Source organism: Leopardus geoffroyi, chromosome D1 (assembly GCF_018350155.1).
Source record: "Leopardus geoffroyi isolate Oge1 chromosome D1, O.geoffroyi_Oge1_pat1.0, whole genome shotgun sequence".
In the NCBI taxonomy this organism is placed as follows: domain Eukaryota; kingdom Metazoa; phylum Chordata; class Mammalia; order Carnivora; family Felidae; genus Leopardus; species Leopardus geoffroyi.
The window spans coordinates 19,866,349-19,893,956 of NC_059329.1; the positions used below are offsets into that span (position 1 = coordinate 19,866,349).

Below are 27,608 nucleotides of genomic sequence, written 5' to 3' on the forward strand. Positions count from 1 at the left end.
TTGGATGTAAATTAAAATAAATAAATAAAAGCAAAGAAAATAAATCGTCCATCACCGTCAATACACTAGAAAAGTAAAAATAAGATTACGTCACTACACAGGGAAATTTTCATCTCTCTCCCACCCCTCCTCCCCCAAAAAGCCTCACAACTAGTAGATTTACCAGTACTTCCCACGTGTGGCAGAGTGATCTGTGCCACCAACACATCACTCACACCTCTCCACAATCGCGATGACACATGTGGTCCCCTAAATGTTCCACCTGGAGGTATTTTGGGGGCAGCGAACTAAGAGGGGGCTTCCAGAGCTGATGGGGGCGGTGAGACACGTGAGGTCACAAAGCTCCTGCCTCTCCCCCTTCAAAAGAAACCACTCTGCTCCATTTATTTCAGAATCTAGAGGAAGTTGACAAAGTATGACAACAGCACGGCACAGTATGTGGTGGAGACTTTGCAGCTTGCTGGCTTGCTTCCCCTTACAAGGTAAGCCCTTAGAGCTCATTTTTTATGCCACTCAGTTGACCTGGTATGTTACCAAATCTACCCATCAGTCAGCTGCGTTCACAGCGGACCTACCACAGAAGGCAACCCAGGTAAATATGTTAATGCTTTCCAAGGTACACCAAGATCTCACAGGGAGGGATGTTACTGCTTTATTTAACCTGTTGTTCAGTTGCTAACCGGGATGGAAAAGGGTCACTGTAGCATGTGTCTCTGTGGGATCTGTGTTACGGCAAAATGTAACAAACAGGCTCCTCAGGCTCTGTGTCGTAAGGGTCGAGCAGTTGAAAGGGCATCAGTTTTGGATTTTAAAAACTTCCTCACTGAATGAGCCTTAGCCAGATAATTTCTCTAAAAACTCAATTTCTGGGGGCGCCTGGGAGGCTCAGTCCGCTAAGCGTCTGACTTTGGCTCGTCATGATCTCGCGGTCCGTGGGTTCAAGTCCCGCGTGGGGCTCTGTGCTGACAGCTCAGAGCCTGGAGCCTGCTTCGGATTCTGAGTCTCCCTCCCTCTCTGCCCCTCCCATGCTCGCGCTCTCTCTCTCTCAAAAATAAATAAACATTTAATAAAAGAAAACTCAATTTCTGTATCTTGAAATGAAGAATGATTAAAAATGTCGGGCCAACCAACTCCCATTTTTACAAGGATCAAATTTCAAACGTGAAAGCACTTTGAAAATGGCAAAGGCTAGCTATACAACTCTTAATTAGTTCCGAGATATTAATGAGCCTCGTGAAAAGTTCCTGCTTATTTTTGGAGTCAGTTATACTTTACCTTTTAATTTTTTTATGTTTTTATTTTTGAGAGAGAGAGAGAGAGAGACAGAGCATGAGTGGGGGAGGGGCAGAGAGAGAGGGAGACACAGAATTCGAAGCAGGCTCCAGGCTCCGAGCTGTCAGTACAAAGCCTGACACAGGGTTGGAACTCACTGACGGCGAGATCATGACCTGAGCGGAAGTCGGGCACTTAACCGATTGAGCCACCCAGGTGCCCCTATTATAGTCTACATTTTATTATAATTTCCCATTTTGATTTTTGATGCTTAATTCTAATGTAGCAATATGAAAATTAAACATGTTGCTACCTTTTTAGCCTGCTCAAACGGGAGGCAGGATATAGGTGTCTTTAAATCTCTGATTGCAAGTTGTACCAAATTCTTGCAAAAGAAGCTATGCAGAAGTGTATAGCTGGCTGTGTGTGTTTGTTTGCAAATGTTGAGCTGAACTGTAGTTATGTTTCAGGTAATGCACCTGTCCTAAATCTACACTCACGATACAACTGCATCTGAATGACATTATTTTAAAAAACTCGACTTCCTATTTTACATAGTCCTTCAATTTCCTACTTTATACAATTAAATGAAGTGCTTTCTTTTTTGGTCCCTCTACCCTGAGGCACATAATATGAATTCACTATTGGTAATAATATTAGTTTCTTCAATAAGTGGCTTAAAGAACAGCTCAAACATTCAGGAGAAGTACATTTAGATAGATAAGATTAGAATGTTTTTTCAATTATTCCAAAGTTTGAAGCCTTTAACAGACCTTAATTTTTTGAGGATTCAAGTTATTGCCTCAGAAAAGTACCATACAAAAAAAGTTTTTAAAGGCAGTAATAATCACGTCTTAAGGTAAACCTGAGACAACTTTTTTAGAATGTAAATTATTCAAATACTATTTATCAAGATGGTAGAAAAAGCTATTCACTGTGCCATGCACAGTGTTGGGCACTTTTATTAGTTACATCTAATCCTAGCAAAGATACTGAGGTATTAATATCCCTGGGGCACCTAGGTGGCTTAGTCTGTTGAGCCTCCGACTTCGGCTCAGGTCATGATCTTGCAGTTCATGAGTTGGAGCCCCAGATCACGCTCGCTGCCCTCGGCCTGTCGGTGCAGAGCCTGCTTTAGATCCTCTGTTCCCCTCTCTCTGCCCCTCCCCCACTTGCACGCTCCCAAAAACAAACAAACATTTAATATCCCTAATTTACATGAGAATAGAGAGTTTAAAAGAAGTTAGATAACCCGCCTAAGTTTTCACAGGGAGTCAATCAGCTTACACAGCACTTATGTATTAACTAATGAAACATTTAGTGTGTGTGTGTGTGTGTGTGTGTGTGTGTGTGTGTGTGTGTGTGTGTTTCTACCAGGCTGTGATAGAAAGTGTTTCCTCACGTAGATCAAAAGTTTGATAGCCACTGATCTATACAGTTTGGAAGATGTGTAATTGAAAAATCCCAACCTGGAAACTCACCCAAAGGGCCACCCAGAAGGCATCTAGACTTAATGGTATTAAGCACAAACTGTCCCCTCTGACCTCACCTTGCTCAGGCCCATCAGAGTCCCAAATAGGAAAGGGGCTGGTCGTGTTGCTTTCCTGTTGGCAAAAAAAGGGGCAGCAAATCATCAATTTTGGCCACACTGGACACTGCCGGCTGTTTTTAGCTATGAACTATGGGAAGATCACTGCACCTGCTTCCACCAGGGCAACTTCTGACTAAGGCCGCCAAGAATTATAGACAAGAAAAGTCTCATAATCTCAGAGCCTCCCTCTTTTCAAGGCTACCACTCACATAAAGAGCCTTTAGGATGGGTAAAACGCAGTTCAAGAATGAACAATTTTTCAAAATTCATCCCATTCACCTACACTGTGGATGATGAGACTCCCGCTCTTCTGGTCTTTAGTGGAGGGTAGGATATAGGAAACAAAGAACAGTTGCAAATATAAGGTTCTGTTGATACGCCTGTTGGTAATTCCCAAGTGTGTTGATACTTTGAGAGGTCTTCTTGAAAGCCATACTGGAGGGGCACCTGTGGCTCAGTTGGTTGAGTGACCGACTTCGGCTCAGGTCATGATCTTGCAGTTTGTGAGTTCGAGCCCCACGTCGGGCTCTGTGCTGACAGCTCAGAGCGTGGAGCCTGTTTCGGATTCTGTGTCTCCCCCTGTCTCTACCCCTCTCCCGCTCATGCTCTGTGTCTCTCTGTCTCTCAATAATAAATAAACGTTTTTAAAAAAAAAAAGAAAAGAAAGCCATATTGGAAATAATTTAATTTGGGCCGAGCCAGATTCATTGTCACCCTCGTAACTTTCTCTGTTGATTCTATCTCAAAAAAATAAATGGTAAGCATTTTTCATAACGATCTAAATTGAAGCACTTTTTTGTCTACTACCGCATAATAGTCGTGTAAATAGGGCTCTGATTTGAGACAATTCATTCTGTGTCTCTGGTGTTAATTGAACTCAAGCTTTTCTATGCAACATAACAATAACAGAGCTAAGCTTATATCCTATTATAGTGTTTAGTCATGAATATATACATTTCTTCATCTTTTTAGCCACTGACTCAGCTAATACTTAAAATCTTACTTTGTGTAAGGCCCTGGGACTGTAAAATGAATGAATGGCAAACAACCTTTCCACGAGAAGTCTGTAATCTACACACAGAGACATACTTGTAACCAAATAACTATAAAGGAATGTGCCAAGTGCTATAACAGGAGTCCACTCAGAACCTTTGAGGGTCTTGGAGGAGAGGAGAGGGCAGGTCATTGTGAGGAAGAAGGAGGCTAAAGACTCATTAGGCAGGTTCGACAAAAGCCAGATAATCTGAGTTGAGTCCTGGAGGGGATAAGAAATGTATCCAGGATAACAGAACAGCATGAAGGTAAAGTATCTTCTTGACCCTGAACCTGGCAGTGGCTGGCGACGACATTAGTTAACACAAGCAAGCGCTGGGACAGAGCAGGTGGCGTATCTGTGTAAGACGCGTCTGGAGCATAGGGGGACGCGAGCGATGATGATTTCCAATGGGGCGTGATGAGTCTGGGTCCCTGCAGGACAGACTTGCTCGGTTCTGGAGTTTTAAAATGTGCCGCACGCAATAATTGGGCTACTAAGGTAAGAACAAGAAAGAACATCTTATTCGTTCTTCGATCTACATGATAGCCTCTAGTAAAGGGGAGAGCAGACATGGCAACTCCCAAAATCTTGGCGGGACATCAAGGAATCTTAGGCACTGCACAGGTCTTATCCGTGGATGCCTGCGTAGGTGGTGGTCACTGATGCTTGCCCTTTTGCCTGAGGGCCAGTCACATAGGCTTTGGCGTGTGGCCACTCCACTGATAGGACAATTAGTTCGTGAGGTTGGGGGTGCAGATGATGGTGAAGGTCACAGGTTCTACTTCCATATATAAACCAGTCCCGATCTATGAGCCCAGAGTCAACTAGCAGCCTCATAACACGTGGCCTTACATGGATGGATGGATCTGGTCAGAAGTCAATAATCCACTCAGTAGACACGACCTACTAACAGTAAGCAGTGACCTCCCAGGAGAAACTCCACAGCCATTCACTGCCAAGCTTTGCTCCCCGGTATCTGTGGAGCCGTGTCGCGCGCTAACCTGCAGACTGGAACCCTGAGGCCCAGCTGGGGAGCACTAGGAAGGGGACGCAGCCCTCAGGATCTACATAAGAAAGGCCAAGGAAGGGTGCACAAGCATAGACATGCTTAGAGCCTACAGGGGAGGAAGTGGTGAACAAAGAAGGTAACCCACACCCCAACCCTCTGACAAAGAAGGTGAAAGTTGGACTCCAAAACTTAGACGAAAAAGAAAATGTAAAAGAAGAGTTCCCCCTCAGCGTGCAGTGGCAATGAGAGAATCCTGGGGAACTTTCCCTTAGAAGGCGCACCATGAAAAGTCAGGTACAGGTGTCTTCTCTTCTACCCCTTAGCGGGCCCTTGACACAGTGAACAGTATTTTTAAGCACGGCAGCTGAAGCAGTGTGGGCCTGTGGCTTCTCACTGGAGCCATTCTTCCTTTCTACAAAGACTTCCTGTCTCAAAACTAAACAAGGGGTCCCACATGGTAACACTGCAAGAGAAATGAGCTGGTCAAGCTAAAGGCAAGGCTTGGAGCAGAGTCACAAAAACAGCCTATGTCTCCAACGCAGCCCTTTCCATCTGAAACCCAGGCATTTATAGTTGTGGTAGGTCGGCTGGCCGATATTACGTTCTCAACAGGAGTAAACTGATCTTAGGAGATACAATTCTTTATAGCATATGCTAAGAAGTCGTACTGTATTTCATTACAATTTTTTTTAATGTATTCATTTATTTTGAGAGAGAGAGAGAGAGAGAGAGAGTATGTGGGGTGGGGGGGGCAGAGAGAGAGGAGAGAGAGAGAGAGAGAGAGAGAGAGAGAGAGAATCCCAAGCAGGGATGACAGCGTGGAGCCCAATGCGGGGATTGAACCCACGAACTGTGAGATCATGACCTGAGCTGAAACCAAGAGTCGGACGCTTAACTGATTGAGCTACCCAGGCGCCCCTCATTATAATTTTTTACATTGTAAGAATCAAATAACGCAATTTCACTCAAAAGCATGCATCTCGAGAAAAAGATATCTTTAAAATGGAAGCCATTCATTCACAAACAGGCTGCCGATACATATCAATGCTTCTATTTCCCCAAATACAGGCTTCCTGTCTAGACCATCACTTTACTGAAAGGTAAGAACTTGGGCAAAACTTCCAAGTATCAATTTCTGGCCTGAAGGATGAAATCAGGGCATGTTGCTTAACAGCGGTCTTTTATTCTATCAGTGATTCAACGTAGTGCCTTCCCTCCTGTCTCTCAGTATTCTTATTAACAACAGGAGACCAAAGACATCTGCCCATCGCCGGCATTATGGTGCCATCATGAAAGCTGGCATTAAACCATTACTTTTCAAGCTCACACTGTGATAGCTTCTGTAAGGAATGAATTTTAGAGAAATATGACATAGTCACTGCCCTCTAGAAACTTCAACCTGTGGGAAGCAGGCTAACACAAGAACTAGAAAGTAAAGCAAGAATCATAATGGAACGATCATGGAAGCGATAGAAGGTAGACAGTTTCAGATTCAATTTCTTGGCTCAGAAGTTGCTTAACCTTAGTTCCATTGTCATTTCAAAGCATCTCTACTGATATTATCCCTATTACTCAATTATGGGGTGATTTTATAGATGAAAATATTTCCAAATGACCCAACCTGAGCAGAATTCAGGGCTTATGCTTCAACGCTCTTAGGAAAACACAGTATCTTTTTATTGACTCTTCATTGTTCATTATAGTATTGACTGATGATATGGGTATTTTTCCATTAGAACGCAAGCAAACTTTTTTGCCATGGAAGTCAATACAAATGCAATACAACAATTCTGGCTTATTATTGCCAGGGGCCAGATGGAAATTAATGACCTAGAAATGGAACAAACTAAAAAGTCTGCACCAATTAATTCCCAGGCATCTCCAAAGCACTTTTCCTAATACTTGAAATTTATCACAAGGAAATAAACTCCTTTTTCCTTTCCCTCTTTTTTTTTTTAAGGTTTCAGATGATGGAGTAAAACTCATTACATTTGCTATTCATAATTTATAACCCCACGGTATTCTTCTGTTTACGGAAGTGTTTTGTACTTTCATTGATAAGAATTGTCTTGTCCCTAAAAACAGAAAAAAAATTTTTTTTAATTTAAAACTTGAAGAACGGATGGCAGCCAAATCAGCAGTAAATCCAATTTATTATTATAATTTTTTTTTTTTTATCAATTTCCTTTTTTGGGAGGATACATTTGCAGCTGTTGACGACCAATTGTTTACCATTCTCTGGGGGCTGTGATTCGGGAAACTAGTCTCTCGTGTTTGCCTGGAGATAGTGCTGCTGTGGAAAATTAAATTGGAAGAGATCTTAGAACATCATTCCTCTGGCACAGCAGCTCTTTTGCAGGTGGGGGCCTCCCTGCTCCTGTGAAGGGCAGCTCCCTAATTCGCAAGAGCGCCGCTTAGAATTCCAGACACGCTGCTTATACTTCAAGCCAGAAGGAGCTCGCTTCATAAACGGAGGCCAGAGAGGCTGAGTTTTCTGGTCTCATCATTGAGACAGTCTGACCTAGTTACATGACCGTGGACTTGGAAGACCACAGACATGGGTCCAGATCCCAGCTCCAGGACCTGTGTGACCATCAGCCTCTACTCCCTCATCTGTAGAGCCAGCGAAGTAACTCGCTCTTTATAGGATTATTTCGAAAGTAAAATTAAATATAGGTTTGACGTGGCCTGGCTGAGTTTCTGGGCTACGAGAGAGCAGGCGCCCGATGGATGTTGTTCAACATTTTCCTTTATTTCCTATCAAAATCGCACCCCTTCAGGACACATCCTCCTGTCGCTACCCACAGTGCTGTCTCCTTTGTACTGACTTGCGTTTTGTTTCTATAAGAAGTATGTAGGGGCGCCTGGGTGGCGCAGTCGGTTAAGCGTCCGACTTCAGCCAGGTCACGATCTCGCGGTCCGTGAGTTCGAGCCCCGCGTCAGGCTCTGGGCTGATGGCTCAGAGCCTGGAGCCTGTTTCCGATTCTGTGTCTCCCTCTCTCTCTGCCCCTCCCCCGTTCATGCTCTGTCTCTCTCTGTCCCAAAAATAAATAAACATCGAAAAAAAAAAAAATTAAAAAAAAAAAAGAAGTATGTAATGAGAGGGGCCTGGGTGGCTCAGTTGGTTGAGCGACCGACTCTTGATTTCGGCTCAGATCATGATCTCACGGTCTGTGAGATCGAGCCCCACATCGGGCTCTGCGCAGACAGCGTGGAGCCTGCTTGGGATTCTCGCTCTCTGCCCCAACCCCGCTTGCTCTCTCTCTCAAGATAAATAAATAAACTTAAAAAAATTTCAAAATGTTTATTGGAAAAAAAAAAAAAAAAGTACGTAATGAATGACTGAACGAACGAAGGAGGTTGTGCTGAGAAGGAGGTTGCGTTGACCCTGCCTCAGCTTGGGAGCGCCTTGCCCCATTGCCAGCCTGACTGTCTCCACTTCTCTTCCTCTGCAGAAGCCTTTCTGACCAACCACACAGAAACAGTCACCGTGGAGGAAGGCCAGACGCTCACTCTCAAGTGTGTCGTTTCTCAGGGGAAGACCACATCCCTGCAGTGGCTGGCCCCATCAGGGTTCACCATTTTTTTAAATGAGCATCCTGGTAAGTGAAAAAAACAAAAACAAAACAAACAAACAAAAAAAACCAATCGCCACCAGATCGCAACCTGAGGGATTTTCCAGACAGACAAGCTGGTGTGGGATAGAAACCAGCATGAGTCACCCCAACGATGGGCTTGGCCCACCTACGATTACGCGGGGATCACACCCAGCAGCCTATCATTTTACACATGGCTGCTTTTTTTGACAGGAAGTCTGAAATGGAAACCCCCCCCCAGAATGATTGGTAAAGGGGGCTCAAATTACAAAGCACGTTTCCATGCCCGCACCTTACCCCCACCTCGCTTTTTCACTCTCAGCAGCGCCATGACAGGCAGGCAGGAGACTGACTAGAGGCCCTTTGTCCCCTGGCAGCTAACACCGTCGCCCCCCCCCCCCCCCCCCCCCCCCCGTCTAGAGCCAGCTGCTTCGTTTTCCATCTGAGCAGCTCAAAGTCACATCGCAAAACTCCCTTCCCAATATCTCCTCTTCTGCTGGCCTCAGCACAAAAGCAAGGTCGCCGAGCAACTGACAGGACATGCCGCTTTGGAAAGGAGGACAGTCATTCCTCCTTTTCACAAGCACACAATGAGCCCTGGACGCCTGAGATGGAAGGGGATTCTTCCCCGCAACCCCCGGTTTTATTGAGATATAGTGGACATGTCACCCTGTATTGATGTGTACAATGATCTAGTATTATGTATATATTTCAGAGCAATCGCCACAGTAAATCTAATTAACATCCATCACCGCACAGAGTCACAATGTTGTTTTTTTCTTAAGGGATTTTTTTTTATGTTCCTGTGTTCATTTTGAGAGAGAGAGAGAAAGAAAGCCAGCAAGCAGGGGAGGGGCAGAGAGAGAGAGAGAATCCCAAGCAGGCTCCACACTGTCAGCGCAGAGCCCCACTCGGGCCTCGAACTCACCGACTGTGAGATCATCACTTGAGCTGAAATCAAGAGTCAGATGCTTCACAAACCGAGCCACCCAGGTGCCCCAAGGAAAGGTGTTCTTAAAAGTCTATTTAGTTCATCTCTTTGGGCAGAATTTTACTAAACCCTCCCCTAGATAATGAGACCATTGCGTGTCTCCATTTAATATTCTCAGCTGCCAAATACTTGGAAAAGTCTCCAAAACAGCAAATTGCATTCTGCCTTGTAAAAGCAGAGCCCCTAAAAAACTTAATATGCTATGAAACATTTTTTAAAAATTTTTTTTAAATATGAAATTTATTGTCAAATTGGTTTCCATACAACACCCAGAAAAATATGGAACGCTTCACGAATTTGCAGGTCATCCTTGCACAGGGGCCATGCTATTTCTTCTCGGTAGCTATAAAACATTTTTTAAATATTGCTGTGTTCGGGGCGCCTGCGTGGCTCAGTTGGTTAAACATCGGACTTTGGCTCAGATCATGACCTCACAGTACGGGAGTTTGAGCCTCGTGTCGGGCTCTGTGCTGGCAGCTCAGAGCCTGGAGCCTGGTTCGGATTCTGTGTCTCCCTCTCTCTCTGCCCCTTCCCCACTCATGCGGTCTCTCTCCCTCTCTCTCTCTCTCTCTCAAAAATAAACATTAAAAAAATCTTTAAATATTGCTATGTTCAATGTAAAATAACCACATATTTCAAACTAAATCAACTATCAATACTAGATTCCAATAAAGTAGATATTGGTTGTTAAAAGTTTTGAGAGAAAAACTTTGGGTAGAGATAATTGCCGTTAAATCACGCTTTCTCGTTTTGGCTTGGTTTTTGGCAAACCAGGATAAGATGGGCACTCCCAAGTTTCTAGCAGAGTACACCTTGATTGAACTCGGTGATGCTCAACTGGGGGTCATTCTTGCCTTCCAGGGGACATAGGGCAATGCCTGGAAAGAATTCTGGTTGTTGTAATTGGGGACAGGCAGGGGCACTGGCATCTGATGAGTAGAAAGGCCCGGGTTGTTGCTAAACATCTTATAATGTACAGGAGGGCCCCCACAACAAGGAATTATGGACTCAAAAGCCAATAGTGCTGAGGCTGAGAATTCAGGGGTTCTAGCCCGGGTAACAGCAGTGTCCCAGGACATACAACCATTATTTCAGATGAGAGACAACCTTCCTTGGGCAGCCATTCAAAGCACAACTATTTTAGGTTTGTTTGTGTTACATATCTAGAAAGAAAGCAGGGAGAGTAAGGGGGGGGGGAGGGCGGTGGAGAAGAAAGGGAAGGAAGACAACACCACTCATTTCAGGAGCCTCTGATTTGCTAAGGGACCTATGGTCTGAGACAGACATCCCAGGTCAATATAGAATCAAAACAAACAGAACAAAAATAAAAACAAAAACCACTTGCTAAAATCTTTAGGAAGCTTCAAATAATAACCAACTTCTAAAACATTAAAAACAAAAGGGGCGCCTGGCTGGCTCAGTTGATGGAGCATGCAACTCTCGATCCCGGGTTATGAGCTCGAGCCCCACGTTGTGTGTAGAGATTACTCAAAAATAAAGCCCTTAAAAGACATAAAGAGAAAAAGCAGCCAACTGGCGTAATGACTAGCCGTGCACTGATCTTCCATTCTTCGCATCCTTTGTGACAAGACAGCCTCAAATCAATCAGATTTCGAGGAGGTAATTACCATGGGGCATTTTTCATAACGTAAAAAAAAAGGGTGGGGGAGGGGGGATGTAATCCTCCTGCAGCCTGAACCCTTCACCAGCACAGGGTTAATGTCAGTTAATTTCATACACGTGCAAATAAAGCGACCGGTTTATCTCACAGATCCCAGTAGCAAAATATTTTGTTTCCTAAACGAACGTGGAGCTGTTGAGAGGCATCCAGCTGGTAACACCAGAAATTTGGAAGGCAGCTCAATCAAAGATGGGACATTTGCTCCGTCCACGTGTGAAATTCAAAAGCCATTCCTGTGAAGAACCAATGGGCAGAGAGTCTGTATTCATCTGCTAGTTTGCTTCCTAACAGTTCCTTTGCCTTCTTGTCCAGCTTTAAAAAATCCCAAATACCAGCTTCTGCATCACTCCGCCCATCAGCTCTCCATCCGCGTGCTTAATGTCAGCCAGCAAGATGAAGGCGTGTACAAGTGTTTACGATACAGCAGCTCCGTGAGAACAAAGGAAGTAAAAGTGATCGTGACAGGTAGGTGGTTGACAGCCAGCACACCCAGCAGGGGAGCGACGGGCCTCTGAACAGGACACATCATGCTTACGCTTAACATCTGAGTTTAGAAACAGCGCCTGTAGCAAGGCATTTCCTAGGGGACCTCTGCCATCCTTTGTCGAAAGGAAGCAGAAAGGAACATGTTGACCGGCGAGCTCTAGATTAAAATGTGACTTTGTGAAACGTGTCTCTGGCATCAGCGAAGTTTCCTCTCTGGGGAAATTAAAAGGAAGGAGAATTAATATTTGATGAGCCACAACTGTGTGCCAGGCACTGTACTAAGCTCCTGGGAATCAACGAGGGATTAGACACAATCCGTGCCCGCCAGGAGTTGGCATGCTAGTTTAGACAGGCAAAGCAGTGTGTAAAAAAAAAAAAAAAAAAAAAAAAGTAGAACCTTACGACTGCATAGCCTAAGATGGGATGAATTCAGAGGTGACTGCACTGGGCAACGGCTCGCATCCTCTGCCCAAACCAGTCCCTCTCTGCCAGTGAGAGGTGGGTTGAGAGACGAGGATAGGAAGTAACAGCGTCCAGATCGCCCGGGACCTGCCCAGTTCTGTGGATGGTCAGCTGTGTTCAGCCTGAGTCTTACTGTCTTTACTTCTCCGGTTTTTGTGATGGAACAGATCAATTCGAAACACTGCTTTCTGTCGATCTCTAAGTGGCATAATTCCACCTATCCCACAAGTGGATTTCTTAGACTTCGGTTGAATTAATACAGCGTGGTGCCTGCAGGGTAACGAAGTATCTGGGAAGGAATGGCTCCCTTCGGGTTTTAAGAACCAATGTGACTCACCCACCTTACTGGCCACCCCTCGTGGCACTCTGGCTCACGCTGCTTGTGTGCTCTTCTGGGGTCTTAGAACTCTCCACGCGTACCTCTCTCGCTGCACTTAATACATGATCTTTCAATTGACAGTTTAGGGGCTGAGTCTATCACCGGACTATGAGCAACTCAAATAGCTAATTTTTTCATATGTGTACTGCCGGCATCCAATGCTGCATACTCGGGGCTGACTTTACCATGTTTCGATGGCAGACAAATCAGCAAATAAATGCAAAAGAGTAGGGTTCTGGACCAAAGTGTGAAGTAGAACGGAAAGAGGAAGAAGTTAGCCTAACTAAAAATCACACTTGCCCCTTGAACCCCACAGGCTTGAATTGTGCCGGTCCACTTACACGTGGATTTTTGTCAATAAATACAGTCCAGTCCTATAAATGTGTTTTCGCTTCCTTATGATTTTCTTCACGGTTTCTTTTCTCTAGCTTATTTTACTGTAAGAATACACTATAAAATACATAGAACATACAAAAACGTGCTAACCAGTTGTTCGTGTTATCAGTAAGGCTTCCCATCAACAGCAGGCTTTTAGTTAAGTTTGGGGGGAGTCAAAAGTTATACAGAGATTTTTGACTGCGCAGGGGTTGAGGGAGGTGTCAGTGCCCCTAATGCCCACACTGTTCAAGGGTGAATTCCATTCCCAAGACAGGAGTAGGAAGAAAAAGGACAAATGGGTCCTTTATAAAAGAAATGCACCTTTTGGGGCGCCCGGGTGGCTCAGTCGGTTAAGCGGCCGACTTCGGCTCAGGTCACGATCTCGCGGTCCGTGAGTTCGAGCCCCGCGTCAGGCTCTGTGCTGACGGCTCGGAGCCTGGAGCCTGTTTCAGATTCTGTGTCTCCCTCTCTCTGACCCTGCCCCGTTCATGCTCTGTCTCTCTCTGTCTCAAAAATAAATGTTAAAAAAAAATTAAAAAAAAAAAAAAGAAAGAAATGCACCTTTTGATGTAAGGAGGGGACGGAACTAACTTACCTTGGCGTGAATCATACACTCGTGAAAGTTTAGAACGGAAACAGCCATAAACCAACATAAACCAACTCCTTTCATGTCACGGACAAGGAAACTGAAAGAAGTTGAGGGGCATACACTAGTTCTTACGATAGCTGGCGACAGATGAAACTAGAATTCAGGTCTGTACTCCTCACCTAGCGTTCTACTAATCAAATACAGTCATCTGTCAAAGGCAAAAATGGCTGTTGAAACATTGGGGATTTTCAGGGACTAATCATACACTGGGTAACAAACAATGTGACTACAGCCAAGGTAGCGTTACAAGTACATAAAAGCCCTTTAACGGTATTCTGGAAAAGGTCGAGCAAAAAAAAAAAAAAAAAAAAAAAAAAAAATCCCATTATTGAGACCATACGCTACAATCATCCCTACAGATGATCAGACTCCGTGCTTTACTGGGATACGTAGACCAGCTAATTAAGCATAGAAAAAAAAACCAATTTTCTTCCAGCAACTCCTTCCACACCAATCCTGGAGGCTTCAGTTACCAGAATGCAAAATGGAAAAGAACACGTTACACTTAAATGCTCCACCGTGAGAAGTAAGCCCCCTCCGCAGATAACTTGGATTTTAGGGAACGACATAGAGCTCTACGGTAAGTAGGGGAGATGGTTCTTTCCTCCTTTGTTTTCCTTCCTACTTACATTTCCAAGGAAGTTTTAAATCCTCTGGCGCCCTCTGGTGGCACCAAGTGCCAGAAAACAACATTCATTCATCCATCAGTTCTTTTCCAAATTATCTTTATAACCAATCGATACTATGCCTTCATCTTGAGAACCTATCACAAATAATATGATTGCCTGTTTGTGCTTAAAACAAAGTAGAAACCTAAAATAGAGTCTTTATTATGGCTTCCTAAAATTCAACAAAATGTCATAAAACAGGAAAATAGCTATTACCTCAGCATGACTTGTTTAGCAGACACAAAATTGAAAATACATTTACCACAATGCTTGTATATTGGAACACTTATAAAGTGCAGTATCCTCAGTGACTGATAAAAATATCATATGGTACCAAAGAATCTAAACTTTGATTAGATTGAAGCAGCGTTCAATTGACTAAGCAGGATAACAAACTGTCACAATTGGGACCTGTTTATGGTTTGTGTACGTTGTAACACAGGTTACATTCAATTTTACTTAATCATAGAGAGATTCATTCCAATGCCAATTCTACATCATTCCAAGACCTCTCCGTTAATTTGCCTTATTCGTCCAAACTGAGTAAAGTCGTGGGTCTTTGTGTTTGACAACATCGGGCTGCCCTTGTTGTAACCACGATAAGCTTTGGATTTTTTTTCCCCCAGTAGTGATGGGTTTACAGAAACCTATTCATTGTTATTCACCTGCTCCCCTCTGTGACTAGGGCCACGTAGGTACAAGGGAGTTGGCTGAAGTCAGAATGAGGTTAGACGTCTAACAGCTTTGCCAAGAGGTCAAGGCCATTGGTCTCTGAGGGAACCAAACCACCCAATGGTATTAAGTAGCCACAACTTCAAACACCTCTTTAACTCGCTCCATAGGTGAAACCCACCATGAATTTGAAACCGATGGGAAGAAATGTAACAGCAGCAGCATCCTCAGAGTCTACACGTACAGCAAAAACTCAACAGTGGACTGCATTATCCGACACAAAGGTCTACAAGGAAGAAAACTGGTGGCACCATTCCGATTTGAAGATATGGGTAAGAGGGATGAATGATTGCTTTTGATCATTTTCAATTTACCTTCATAGTACACTATTGACCAAAATTAAATGGAATGGGAAAAGTCCTTCAGAGTGAGATCGCAGTCAACAAAGCTCTCCTTAACAACAGATTCCCTTAATGACTGAAATTTCTCCAGCTGGGCGTCAGAACGCGACCGTCCCAATGTTGGGAACCCCAGTCGTGCAGAAAGCCTAGCAGAGCGCCATATGCAAACAGCATCATGCCTGCTTTTTGATAATGACAGCTGACATAACTTGGCCTTGAATCGTTTGATTGCACTCATGATTTTGAAGAGGTTATCTGAATCATACCCAAAAGGAGATAATTGCCGTTGAAATGAATCTAAACTTGTCCATATCATTTTACGTTAATATAAAACACTCACACAGTCAAACTAAGTCATGGTTACTCTTGAGATTTATTTTGTTACGACCGTTCTGTGGATTTTAGTTTAACCAGGTTCACATTCCGAGCAGAACAAATAAACGAAACATCACATCGTAACTGTGAAGAGGAGTCGCCTCCATTTTTCCAGAATGATTCCTTCATCAAATGCAAAAAAATAATCATAATAATAGTGATTTCAAAACTCTAGAAAATTTTTGAGTCAAGAAGTATCTAGTTAAGAGGTAGCATGAATCACAAGACTCTGGCCTTCGTTATTGTATAAAGTACCTCTCGGTGTCCGAAGAATTTCTGAACTACAAGGATCCACTCACACTAGGGAAGGAGGAAGCGGTTGGATGAGGACACATTTGCTGAAAAAGCTCTTTGGGAAATTACTGCTAATGAAAGGCGCTGGTGAAGGGGAACACCACGGTGGGAAAACCGCCACGCTGCCCCGTGGGGGTGCCGCTGCTGTGGCTAACAGGTCCCCCCCTCACTACCACAGGTTTTCCACCAGTCACTTTCTCGTCAAACCAAAAGTAGCAAGTCTTGAGGAAGCTGCATTTATAAGACTTAAGCCCCCGCAGACACGGCTGGGTACTGTAATCTGACGCAAACATTCCTACCTCCTGATGACTCCTCCCACTCCAGCCTCTGCTGTCAGTGGAGCAAAGCGCATGCGCGGGGGGGGGGGGGGGCTGCTTCTGAAAGTCATTCAGAGTCTTAAATAAGAGAACCAACCATGTCGAAAAAAACTCTATGTTGACTTCTTCAGCTATTGTTCGGGCCACCTGCAAAAATTTACTCTTGAGGGGAAATCAGTTTCTTTCTCTTCCATTATGGCCGTAGTTCTCCACGACTCAAAATCCTAGCCATCAAATGCTTCTAACAGTAATGGGATGCGACTTGACTTTTATTTATGACCTAACGGTCGACTGTTTAGCCCCCACTGCCAGATCTTCATTAAGTATTCAAAGAGTAATTCCAGTATCAGCTGTTGGTGGCTTCCATGTGTTCATGACTTTCCCCTGTGGCAAGCTACTACATGGGCGTACAGATACTACACCCATTTTGTTCATCCCATGAGTTTTACAAGGTGGATGAGTGTGAATGCTTTAAAACACACTTACAAGGGGACGTCTGGGTGGCTCAGTCCGTTAAGCCTCGGACTTCAGCTCAGGTCACGATCTTGCAATCTGTGTGTTCGAGTCCTGCATCAGGCTCTGTGCTGACAGTTCAGAGCCTGGAGTCTGCTTTGGATTCTGTGTCTCCCTCTCTCTCTCTGCCCCTTTCCTGCTTGTGCGCGCTCTCTCTCTCTCTCTCTCTCTCTCTCAAAAACAAACAAACATTAAAAAAACATTTTTTAATAAAATAAGATAAAATAATTTTACAAGTAAGGATTCTGACCCCCTTCATCCCCACACTGCATGGTAGGACTTGAGAAAATGAACATCAGGCAAGCACCATATCTGGAGAGGGGGCAGGTACTGGAAAGAGTAACGTCTTCCTTTGAAAAACTCACAACGCAACGCTTGGAGAAGGAAAACAGGACAGGAATAGATCAGGCCACCTTCACAATGACTTACTTCATCTTTTTAGTATTCCCAATGAGGAATCTTGATTTCCTGTTACTTATCTGGAGGTGAGATAAAAACAAAAAACTTGAGCGACAGTTCTCACACTCACCGATTGCAGGAACCCTCGACACTCCTACAAATATTTGAGGACCCCAAAGAATTTTTACTTATGTGAATCGTACCTGTCCATACTTACGCATTAGAAATTAAAACTAAAAAAAGTTGACTTATTTAAAAAATGAATCCACTACATATACATAGAAATGACACACTTGTATAAAAAAAAAAAAAAAAAAAAAAAAAAACCTGTATTTTGCAACGCCAAAATGTTAGCGAGGAAAATTGCATTGTTTTTCATCTTGAAAATCTCTTTGGTATCTGGTTTCATAGAATTAGGTTCTCATAATTTCGGCGTTTATTCTCTTGAGATATGTTGTTTTGCTTGAAACATATACAAAAATACAGCCTCCCACAAATACGTAGTTGGGAAAGGGAAGATGATATTAATAACTTTTCAGATAATTGTGGATATTCTTCTTTGATACTATACTAAAACTCAACAAGAGGTGACTTCTTAAAGGTTAATTGCTATGTGGACTCTGGAACCCTATCAATGAACTTTTCATGCCCTTGTTACATTAAAATTCTTTGAACAGATTTGCACTTTGGATAAATCTTTTAGCCAGGCATGATTTGTAGCATCATGCCTTGGTCATTTGGAAAATATCAATATATTGATTTATACAGAACTTTCAAATGTTGACACATTTCGGCATCAAAATCCCATTCATTAATATCGTCACTGATTTCATCGAAGTCTTAGTATTTAGAAGCTGTCAAGCTCACAGGGGTGGATACAGGTTTTTCGAAACGGAAATGTGGCCGGTGCAACTGAGTAAATTTTGAATATTAACTTTTATTAATTTAAACTTAAATAGTGTAGCCCGTGTATGCTGTATTGAATAGCACAAGTCTATAACATTCTAACCAAGCAGGGACAGAAATCATAAAGCACCAGTACCCATTTAATCAAAATAACATTTGGTCTAACTGAATCTACTCACTAGCTTGTTGACTGGGAGAACAAATCAAAGTAAATACAAACTCATGGGTGTGTGTATATCTCCTGTTCTGTACAAAAAATATATAATTATCTGAATCCACACATAATCATATACATTATTCCAGAAGATCTTGATCATTCTTGATAATTTTTCTATGTGTCCCCAATATTTCCCATATACTCGTCTTATAATTTGCCTCCAGTATTTCCATCCTACTAGCTTTCAAGCTTTTTCTCTCCTTTCATTGCTAGCAGCTGTCTTTTCAATTTTCCCTGACATCTTTGTGGTCACAGAGTTCATCTTAGCCTGACAGTCTAAATAACTATTTCTCTATTGTTTCCTTAGTGGTGGTTCTTCCTTTTCTCAGAGCTCTCGCATGCAACTCTGGCATTTGTATCGTTTCCAAAAGTTTTACATGTTTAAGAAAAGAAACGTTCAAAGCCATTAAATAAAAAGCTGAGAAGCACTCACAGATTCCAAAAAGACATTACCTACCCATCACGTATCCCTATTTATAAAATTTCAGGCACCTTTCCTATACACCCACTGGTTGCAGGACTGCTCAGGGGTCAAATCCGCGCTACACTGAATGTCTGGAGACATCCCTAAACATTGTTTTATGTTATACTGTAAGCATTATGTTTTATAAACAGCAAAGCGTTGGGCTGAACGTGTTGTATGAATGAACTCATTAATTCTCATGTACACACAATAAAACCTCCCAAGGGCAAAGCTTAGCATTTCCATTTTACAGGTAAGAAAAAATTGAGCGTTCAAGAGATTAGGCATCTTGCTCAAACTCACTCAGCACAAGCCAAGCCAACAGCATTGGAATTCGACCCAATCCGTGACTGACTCCAAGGCCACCTAACTAACAAATAAGGAGGAAGATATGTGAATGCACAGACAGACAGAGGGGCAGGCAGGTAGATGGAAAGAGAGAGAAAGACAGCGAATACCCTCTGCCTATTATTGCCAAATGTACCACTCCAAGTCCAGCACGCTGCACTTCTAAGCCAGGCAGCTTAGCAGATGGGCAGCCAGCAGGATACAGATTCAAAAACCAGAGCGAGAGCTGCAGAATACGTAGCGCTGAGGTTTCTGCAAAAACCTCCAGGAGCAGGTAGCAGCCAAATACATTCTCCAACCTACTGTACTGAGCACAATGTGGGTAAAACTGCTCTCCGTGGTTGCAGAATTCTGTTTTTCCCCTTTCCTAGTTACTGATCGAGAGACAGCTTCAGATGCCCTGGAGAAAAACTCTCCATCGTCTGCAGACCCTCAGCAGCCCACTAGCACTGGTAAGTGTCAACCCATTAAAACTTAAGACCAAAAAAAAAAAAAAAAAAAAAAAATCATGCCTCCTTGGGAAGGTCACTTTTCCAATTCTCAATTTTCAGATTTTTAAAAAATTTTAATAAGACCATGCAGGATCCCCCCTGCTGGTTCCAGCTTTGTGGTAGAATGTTCCCTTAGTGGGGGGGGGGGGGGCTTCAGGGCCACTAATGCCTTGTAAATTCAATGCTATGTTGCTTGATACACACACACACACACACACACACACACACACACACACACACACACACACACTAGTGACCTTTGAATTTCCTCTATGGTAAAGGGCAAGGTTGGATTCATTTATGAAGAGACTCGTTTCATTGTTTTCTCATCCAGAACAGACTAAACACAAAATAAAGACTTGATTTCAGCAAAGGGCAAAGAAACAGGATCTGGAGATTTGCTGCTCTTCGTCACGGAAGAATAAAATCACCTTTGAAAACACCTCAGTTACTTGGTTGTCAAGAACTCGGATAGTTTTTGATGACAGGATTGAACCCTAAATGCAGAATTTAAAAAGCCTGAATGAATTATAACCAACTTTTTAGACAGTGAACCCATTGGGAGGTTAACTCTGGGGAATAATCACGTGTTTATCTTTGTATTTTACCTAGCGTAGTATCTGGCACTGGGAGGTTCTCAGAAAACGCAGTGCGAATATATACGTGTATGAATACATTCATTTGTTATGATGTTTTGAGCAAAACAGCCTCAGCCAGAAAGGGCAGAAATTCCTACGTGTCCTCTTCCTATTTCAAATAGTATGTCTCTAATAATTTCATTTGATGGGATAAGTGTTTTCGTATCATTAGCATGTATGTTCATGGTTGAGTATCAGATTGTATTTTTCTACAACTTTTATCTGGAATAATATTTAAAAAGTCAATGTTTGGGGTTTCTAAACACCGATAGAAGCAATATGTACCGTACGGTTTCTTGAAGGGCGATGGAAATTGAAAATAACCTGAAGTGGAGCGGTCACATCACTTGCTTTAATAATCCAATTTTTTTAAACGTGGTTAGAATCGACTTGTCTTTAAATTGGCTTACGGAGCTACTAAACAACCCAATTTTCTGCTCTGCTTTTTCATATAGAACCGAAGATTTAATATGGTTTCTAAATTTCCTTTCAGCTTTCAATTCCTATGATTGTATTACAGTTAATAATAGCCATTTTCACTAGAATGGGTGGTCTCATTCCCCGTGGGATCCACACAGTGGCGCTGTGCAATGGGCTAAAAAAAAGCAAGAGACTAGGTTGGGAGGGGGAGGCGGGGAGGTGGGAATAGGCAGGACGAGCAACAAAATCAGAAGAGATCTCGTATTTCTATGACTTCTCTCACCTAGCAAAACCATCAAAGAACACCCTGCTTCTAAGGGGGAGAGGCCAGTATAGGTTTGAATGACAAGGGAGCCTATTTCTCAACATAAAAATCATTGCTTTCCAGGCTGCTAGCTTATCCTTCCATAAAGTTCGGGATGTCACCCTTCAGTGTTCTGTTGTTATCTTGCACCTTTCTAAAGACCTTCTCGCTCACAGGCCTGGTTCGGGTGGGGAGTATAAAAGAACGGTTTAAATTTTGCATTCTGAATTTCGGGATAGGCTCTGTCACTTCTTTGCTGCGTGACAATTTACTTAGCTTCTCTAAGCCTCTGTTCAGAGCTGCCGTGAGAAACATACTAAATGCTCAGTTTCAGGCTTAGCACAGTGTTCGGTAAACATGTATCTTTAAAAAATAAGGCAAAATGAGCCTGGCCATTTGCAACTATTTTTGGGAAAAGTCAGTAGTTCAGAAATAGTCTTATGTTTTGTTTGTTTGTTTTGTTTGTTTGTTTTTAAGTCAGACTACTTAATTTGGTTCCCAAAGATGCTTTGCTGTTTGGGGATTAGTATGTGTACATACACGCTATTCACAGAGAGTCAGATGTATATATCATGTCTTAACTTCTTTCAACTTAGTTGCAGTAGTGGAAGATTCTAATACAACAGAGATTGACAAGGAAGAGAAAAACCAAACCGCTCAAGATCCTGACTTAACCACTGGTAAGTGTCCCCTACAGCATTTAGAATAAACACTTGACATTTTAACCTCTGAACCAATAAATCCAATGGCCTTTTTCTGTCCCTATTTTCCTTGACCTTTTTATTGGTTAATCCCTCCCTTGTCCCTTGACTTAGGGTCTCCCTGGCTTCCCTGACATACTCTGCCCGGTCCTGTCACTCTTTGCTAATCAGTCCTTCTCTGTGTCCATGAGCTAACCTCCCTTCCTCCTCTGGCTTCTTATATGTGGATATACTTCTGACTTTACTTCTCTACTCTTGATTCCTCCCTTAATTCTTAAAGGGTTTACCCCTCCCCAGGATTGTTCCTATTGCCACTACGCAGGAGGTTTCCATACCTATGCTTCCAGAACATTCTCTGGAGAATGAATCCCTATTGCATTCCACCTCCTACGTATCCCATGGCTGGATTTTCTGCCATCTCTTCAAACTCAACATCACTAAAAACCGAACAGCATCTTTTCCCATAAAATCAGCTTGTCCAAACCATCACACAAGCCCCACACCTTGGTGTCCTCCTTCACTCCTGCGTGTGTACGTACACACACACACACACACACACACATAAAAAATCAGTCCGTCTCCAAGGACTTTTGAGTCTTCCCTTCCAGATTTTTGTCTACTATCACTGCCACCTCCCTGGTCCAGACTCTCATCGTCTCCTGCACAAAGTCTTGTGACTCGCTGGAGTTGTGATCATTTTTAAGACTCTATTATAGAAACACCCCTCTGCATGCTTCACACCTGTGTTCACAAGACCTGTGCGGCTCCCACAGTCTACGGAGCAGAACAGGACCCTCAAACCTCCCATAAAGCACACTCTGACTTCTGTTTTATTAATTTATTTGTTTCTACAGAGAGAGAACTATGTCCTAAAGCACAGAGACTGTGTCTAATGAGCTCCACATGTAGCTGGGGCTCCTTAACTGCTTGTTGTTAGAGGGGGCAGGACATTTGGGCAAAATCAGAGCCGGCTGAATCCGAGTGTGAGGTTTAGAAAGATCTTCGAGACCTCACCTCGTTGATCTCCGAATGCCTTCATGGAGGACCACCTTTAACCAAGCCAACATTCATGAATGTTCGCTGCATTTGTATAGCTTTTCACACTCCTTAACAACCTCTCTTGCTGCTTAACCACATGTTGCTACAAAACTCATTTCTTACAGCTCACTTAAATCCCCCGACTCTAATCTAAGTCAATATCTTGCCTGCGTTCTCTAGAAATGAAAAATCACAGCTTCACTACCTACGGCACAGAAGAGCGTTTTTCCAATCACCTCACAGAATGGCCTTGTTTGTCTGTCCGCCTGTTGGCTTGTTTCTGGAGAATAAATAATATGAATCTCTTTCCCTTCAGGTTAAAGTCCTCCGTCTTTTTGTCTGAGTGGCCTATCCGCCTATCTGACATTTGGGAAGCAGCCTGCAAATTCCTCAGGGACGGAAGCAAACCGACCTTGAGCTGAATTCCTCTCATTTGCCTTACAGAAACAAATCTTCAGTATGTGGGGGTGATAAGGAAGAAAAATGGCATTCTGCTGCTCACCCTGGTCTCCTTTCTCATCTTCATACTCTTCATCATCGTCCAGCTCTTCATAATGAAGCTTCGGAAAGCACACGTGATCTGGAAAAAAGGTGAGCGGCGGGGGAGCTGGTGGGGGGCTGCAAGATGCAGAAACGGTTGGCTAGCCAAAAGAAAATTCTGCCAACTTAAAGCCTTTCTGTTAGACGCTTCAGCCATCTGTTTGGGAAGCGTTGTCACGCAAATACGCCATGGTCTGTTTCGTAGTAAACACAGGCTGTGCAATCTCCAGGGGCTCTAATCAAAGAGCGTATAACCAACAGAAAGTAGAGTAGCTCCGGGGATTGACATTAAATTATAAAAGCTGCCATTCACAAAAGGACGCCAGGCGGAAAACGCATTCATTCATGCACTCTATTCACGGAGTACCTATCATGCGCCAGGCGCAGTTCCAGGCACTGGGGATACCTCTGTCAACAAGATCCCTGCTCTCAAGGAGTTCATATTCTAGGGATGGTCAATCAAAGGTTGAATGTATACTGTCTTGGTTGTGCTCTTACTTTGTTTTTGTTTTAAAAAAAAAAAAATTTTTTAATGCTTATTTTTGAGAGAAAGAGAGAGTGCGTGAGGGAGCATGCACGCAAGAGGGGCGGGGGCAGAGAGAGAGAGGAAGACACGGAATCCGAAGCAGGCTCTGGCCCCAAGCTGTCAGCACAGAGCTCGATGCGGGGCTCGAAACCCACGAACCGCGAGATCATGACCTGAGCCAAAGTCAGATGCTTAACGGACTGAGCCACCCAGGTGTCCCAGTTGTGTTCTTACTTTGAAATAATGCAGTCAGCCTCCCTCAACCATGATATGTTAGTAATTTTTGCTAAGCATTCTGGTTTAAAAGTTATCAATGGGGGAAAAATATATATATATATAACATTATAATAGTATTATATATACTATAATAGTACGTACAATATTATAAAAGTATCATATATAATAGTATAATAGTATCATATATAATAGTATTACATAAAGATTATTATATATATTATGTATATATGTAATATATATATAATTCAGCCAGCATGGAAGATACCTATTGAAATGCATAGATTCAACACATATCAGGGCTGGAAGAACTTCAGAAGTTATCCAGAATAACGATCTACTCAATTCCTTCTATAAATGTGTACCAGGGTGATATCCCCTCTTTAATTCTGAGTGATTATTTAGACCTGTGTTGCCCAACAGAGTAGACACAACATGGCCATTGAGCACTTAAAATGTTGCCAGTTGCTTTCGAGATGTGCTGCAAGGATAAAATATACACCCCACTTTGAAAACCCAACACGGGGGCGCCTGGGTGGGTGGCTCAGTTGGTTAAGCGTCCGACTTTGGCTCAGGTCATGATCTGGCAGTTGGTGAGTTTGAGCCCCATGTCGGGCTCTGGGCTGACAGCTCGGAGCCTGGAGCCTGCTTCAGATTCTGTGTCTCCCTTTCTCTCTACCCCTTGCCTGCTCACACTCTGTCTCTCTCTCTCTCTCTCTCTCTCAAAAATAAATAAACATTAAAAGAGAGTTAAAAAAAAAAAAAAGAAAACAACACACAAATACATGTCTAATAATAACATATTAGATCTACTAGGTAAATAAAATATAAATTGTTAATAATTATTCATTTTACCTACTTCTTTTTGCTTTTTCAACATGGCCATTAGAAAATTTATAAAATTACACATGTGACTTGCATTACGGCGTTGCTGGCCCAGGATCATTTAGCGACATATGGCTCCAACATCCCCAGTAGCAGAGAACTCATTATGTCCCAAGGCAAAATACACTACCTCTTTGAATGGCTCTCACCCTCTTAAAAGTACAACTTCCGGTTTGATGTCACTCTCTCTATATATTCAGCTGGACCAACATTCATCATAATTAGACCTAGAGACAAAGTCTGGCTTTTCGGCTGTACCTGTGCAACAGGCAAATGTCATCGTATGGTTGCAAAGTCCCCCCGTTAATGCTTCACCCCCATGGTTCGTTAAGGCCTCCTAGAATCGTTCCATCTCAAAGAACAATACTTGATTCTAATCTGTGGTCATTTGATTTCCACAACTCTTACACTGCCTAGCACAGTGCCTGCAGGAATCATAGCAAAGAACAAAGACAATTCTCTAAATGAATGAGGGCATGATGTATGGGAGGGGCAGGGGTAAGTCCACTATTGTGTAGACAGAAGGATCATCTTATTCAAAATACATTTCTACACATAGGTGATGTGTGACATCAGAAACTAACAATACAATTTTCTTTTCTTGCAGAGAATGAAATTTCAGAACACACGCTGGAAAGTTACAGATCGAGGTCAAATAATGAAGAAACATCATCCCAAGAGAAAAAGGACCAAAGTGAGTCACCTACATGACCTATAACTTGAAAAATGAGCTTCATTAATTTGTTGTCTTGAAGGAGGAGGGTGAAACGCCAAGTCTGATTTTTAGCACTAGAAAGTCAATCACCTAAATCGTCTTGTGTAGCACATAAGTGCATCTTCCAAAATGAAAAGTAGGGACCATTACGTTCCTTTGGGAAGCCATCTCTGTGTCCTGACTGTCACACCCAGACACACCCGTAGACTGTATGTCCCTCTTGTGCTGAGGGGTATCTCACAGACACCTTGACACTCCAGCACTTCCCGCACCAACTGGTCATTTTTGATGTGTTGATTCAGCCACCACAGTACTCCTTTGGGTGGTGAACAGCTGGGTTGATCTCAGTGTGTCCTCAGATTCTAACACAGGGCCTGATGCGAATGGAGTGTTTGACAAATGTGTGTTGAATAAATGAACACAAGGCTTAACTGATTCAAGCAGAAATGTTTGGGGGCTTTTGGAGCACTCCATTGCAGTTTCCCAAGCAAAATATGTTTCCAAAAAGTGAAAGGAAGGGTCTAAAAGGAGATTGTGTGTGTGTGTGTGTGTGTGTGTGTGTGTGTGTGTGTGTGTTTGACAAAAATCCAGTAGACAGCAACCAGCGCTACGGTAAAGAATCTTATACCTTCCAACTGTTTTGTTTCCTCCATGCAAATTAACTTCCTCCCCCTGCCAAGAGTTGCAAGACATGCAGAAGAGCTCTGCTGCTAGTTTCTAATGGTTTTATTGAGGTTTTTGTAGGAAGCCGGTCTTTCACAACACCTCTGCCCTTTTTTTGCTTTGACCCAGTAGGGTGTGAAGTGGGAAGAATCACTTACTGGCTGGGAGAGGGGAACAAGAGGGCAGACTGTGAGAACTGGGGGTGTGAGGGGAAGTGTGTGTAAGGTGCAGAAAGTCTGTTGTATCGCATGTGTTTCTATCACGTCAATGTCTGTGTACTCGACCCGCAAGTAGGAGAATAACGTCAGTATGAGGTGTAAGTTGGATTGTTTCCTATGCCAATTTTCCCAAGTGAGGGGCACTAGAACAGTGGGTGTTGAATTGTAACTTTTAGCAGGAGAAAAAAATGTCCTGAGCTCAGCTGCTGAACAAGCAGAAAGCCTTTTGCATCTCAACTTTAAGAAAATGAGTACTTTCACTCAGGGCTCCCTCCCCAGAAACGTCCAATCCCAGGGGCTTGCCACAGAGGTGGGAGGTGGTACTTCCCCCTGGGCTCCAACCTCTACGTCCATCCTCCTTCCCTTGGCTCCCTCAGTCCTGACATTTCAACTTCACTGTTTTCGCTCACTTAAAAAGCATCCTCTGGAGCTGTCTCCAGCCTCTGTGTATAGTTAACGGGCTTTGAGTGGTCCTGTTTCCCGTAAGCCCCGTGACTTTCAGTATAAAATTTGCCAAATGCAACGTGGGTTTTTATTTGTTGGGTTTTACAGCAGAAATGTCTACATATTTTATTTCAGGTTGGCTAGCGTATTGTTTACGTAAGACTTTTTAAAAATCAGACTCTGGCAATGCATTCAGACCATTTATAGGATATGCACCCATCGATTTCTGATTTGATGTTTAAGACATTAACATATGGACCTAACAAGACCACGTGCAGTCAACGTGTCCCAAACGAACGGGTGCACTGTTGTTCAAAAGGAATTTTCATCTTCGACCTGCTTTTCTTTCAGCTTTCCACTCGAAGAGCTACATGAACTACATCACACGGTTGTACTCTGAAGCAAAAACAAAGCGGAAGGACGACTCATGGAGTTCGAAATTCAAAGGAGAGCCCGCTCATATACCAGAGAGCATCGTGTAACGTTCTTGGCAACAGCAAATATTGATTTCGGTGCAGCTGCAGGCCTCACAGTGGAGCAGCCTATGGGAAGGAGTGTAATTACAGTCACAAGAAAAAATATACTTTGAGTGCCATGCAACATGGTAGCCTCCCGTGGCACACTGCCCTGGATTCAGGGCTGTGAAATGAGGACCAGACCATGGACACAAAGCTTCATAGTTTAAAAA

The 27,608-nt window shown here is 43.1% G+C and overlaps 1 protein-coding gene and 1 non-coding gene across 2 annotated transcripts; one reads left to right on the forward strand and one right to left on the reverse strand.

Moving 5' to 3' along the window:
* The first annotated feature begins 367 nt into the window (after positions 1-367).
* On the forward strand, positions 368-27,608 carry CRTAM (cytotoxic and regulatory T cell molecule). The gene is made up of 10 exons (XM_045483217.1): positions 368-482; positions 8,364-8,510; positions 11,489-11,641; positions 13,967-14,110; positions 15,041-15,202; positions 19,475-19,555; positions 21,553-21,636; positions 23,140-23,286; positions 25,488-25,574; positions 27,272-27,608. Exons 1-10 carry the CDS (start codon positions 416-418, stop codon positions 27,400-27,402), a joined length of 1,203 nt encoding a protein of 400 aa, XP_045339173.1. The 5' UTR covers positions 368-415; the 3' UTR covers positions 27,403-27,608.
* On the reverse strand, positions 9,769-9,870 carry LOC123602789. The gene has a single exon (XR_006714560.1). It is a non-coding gene; the product is annotated as a U6 spliceosomal RNA (small nuclear RNA).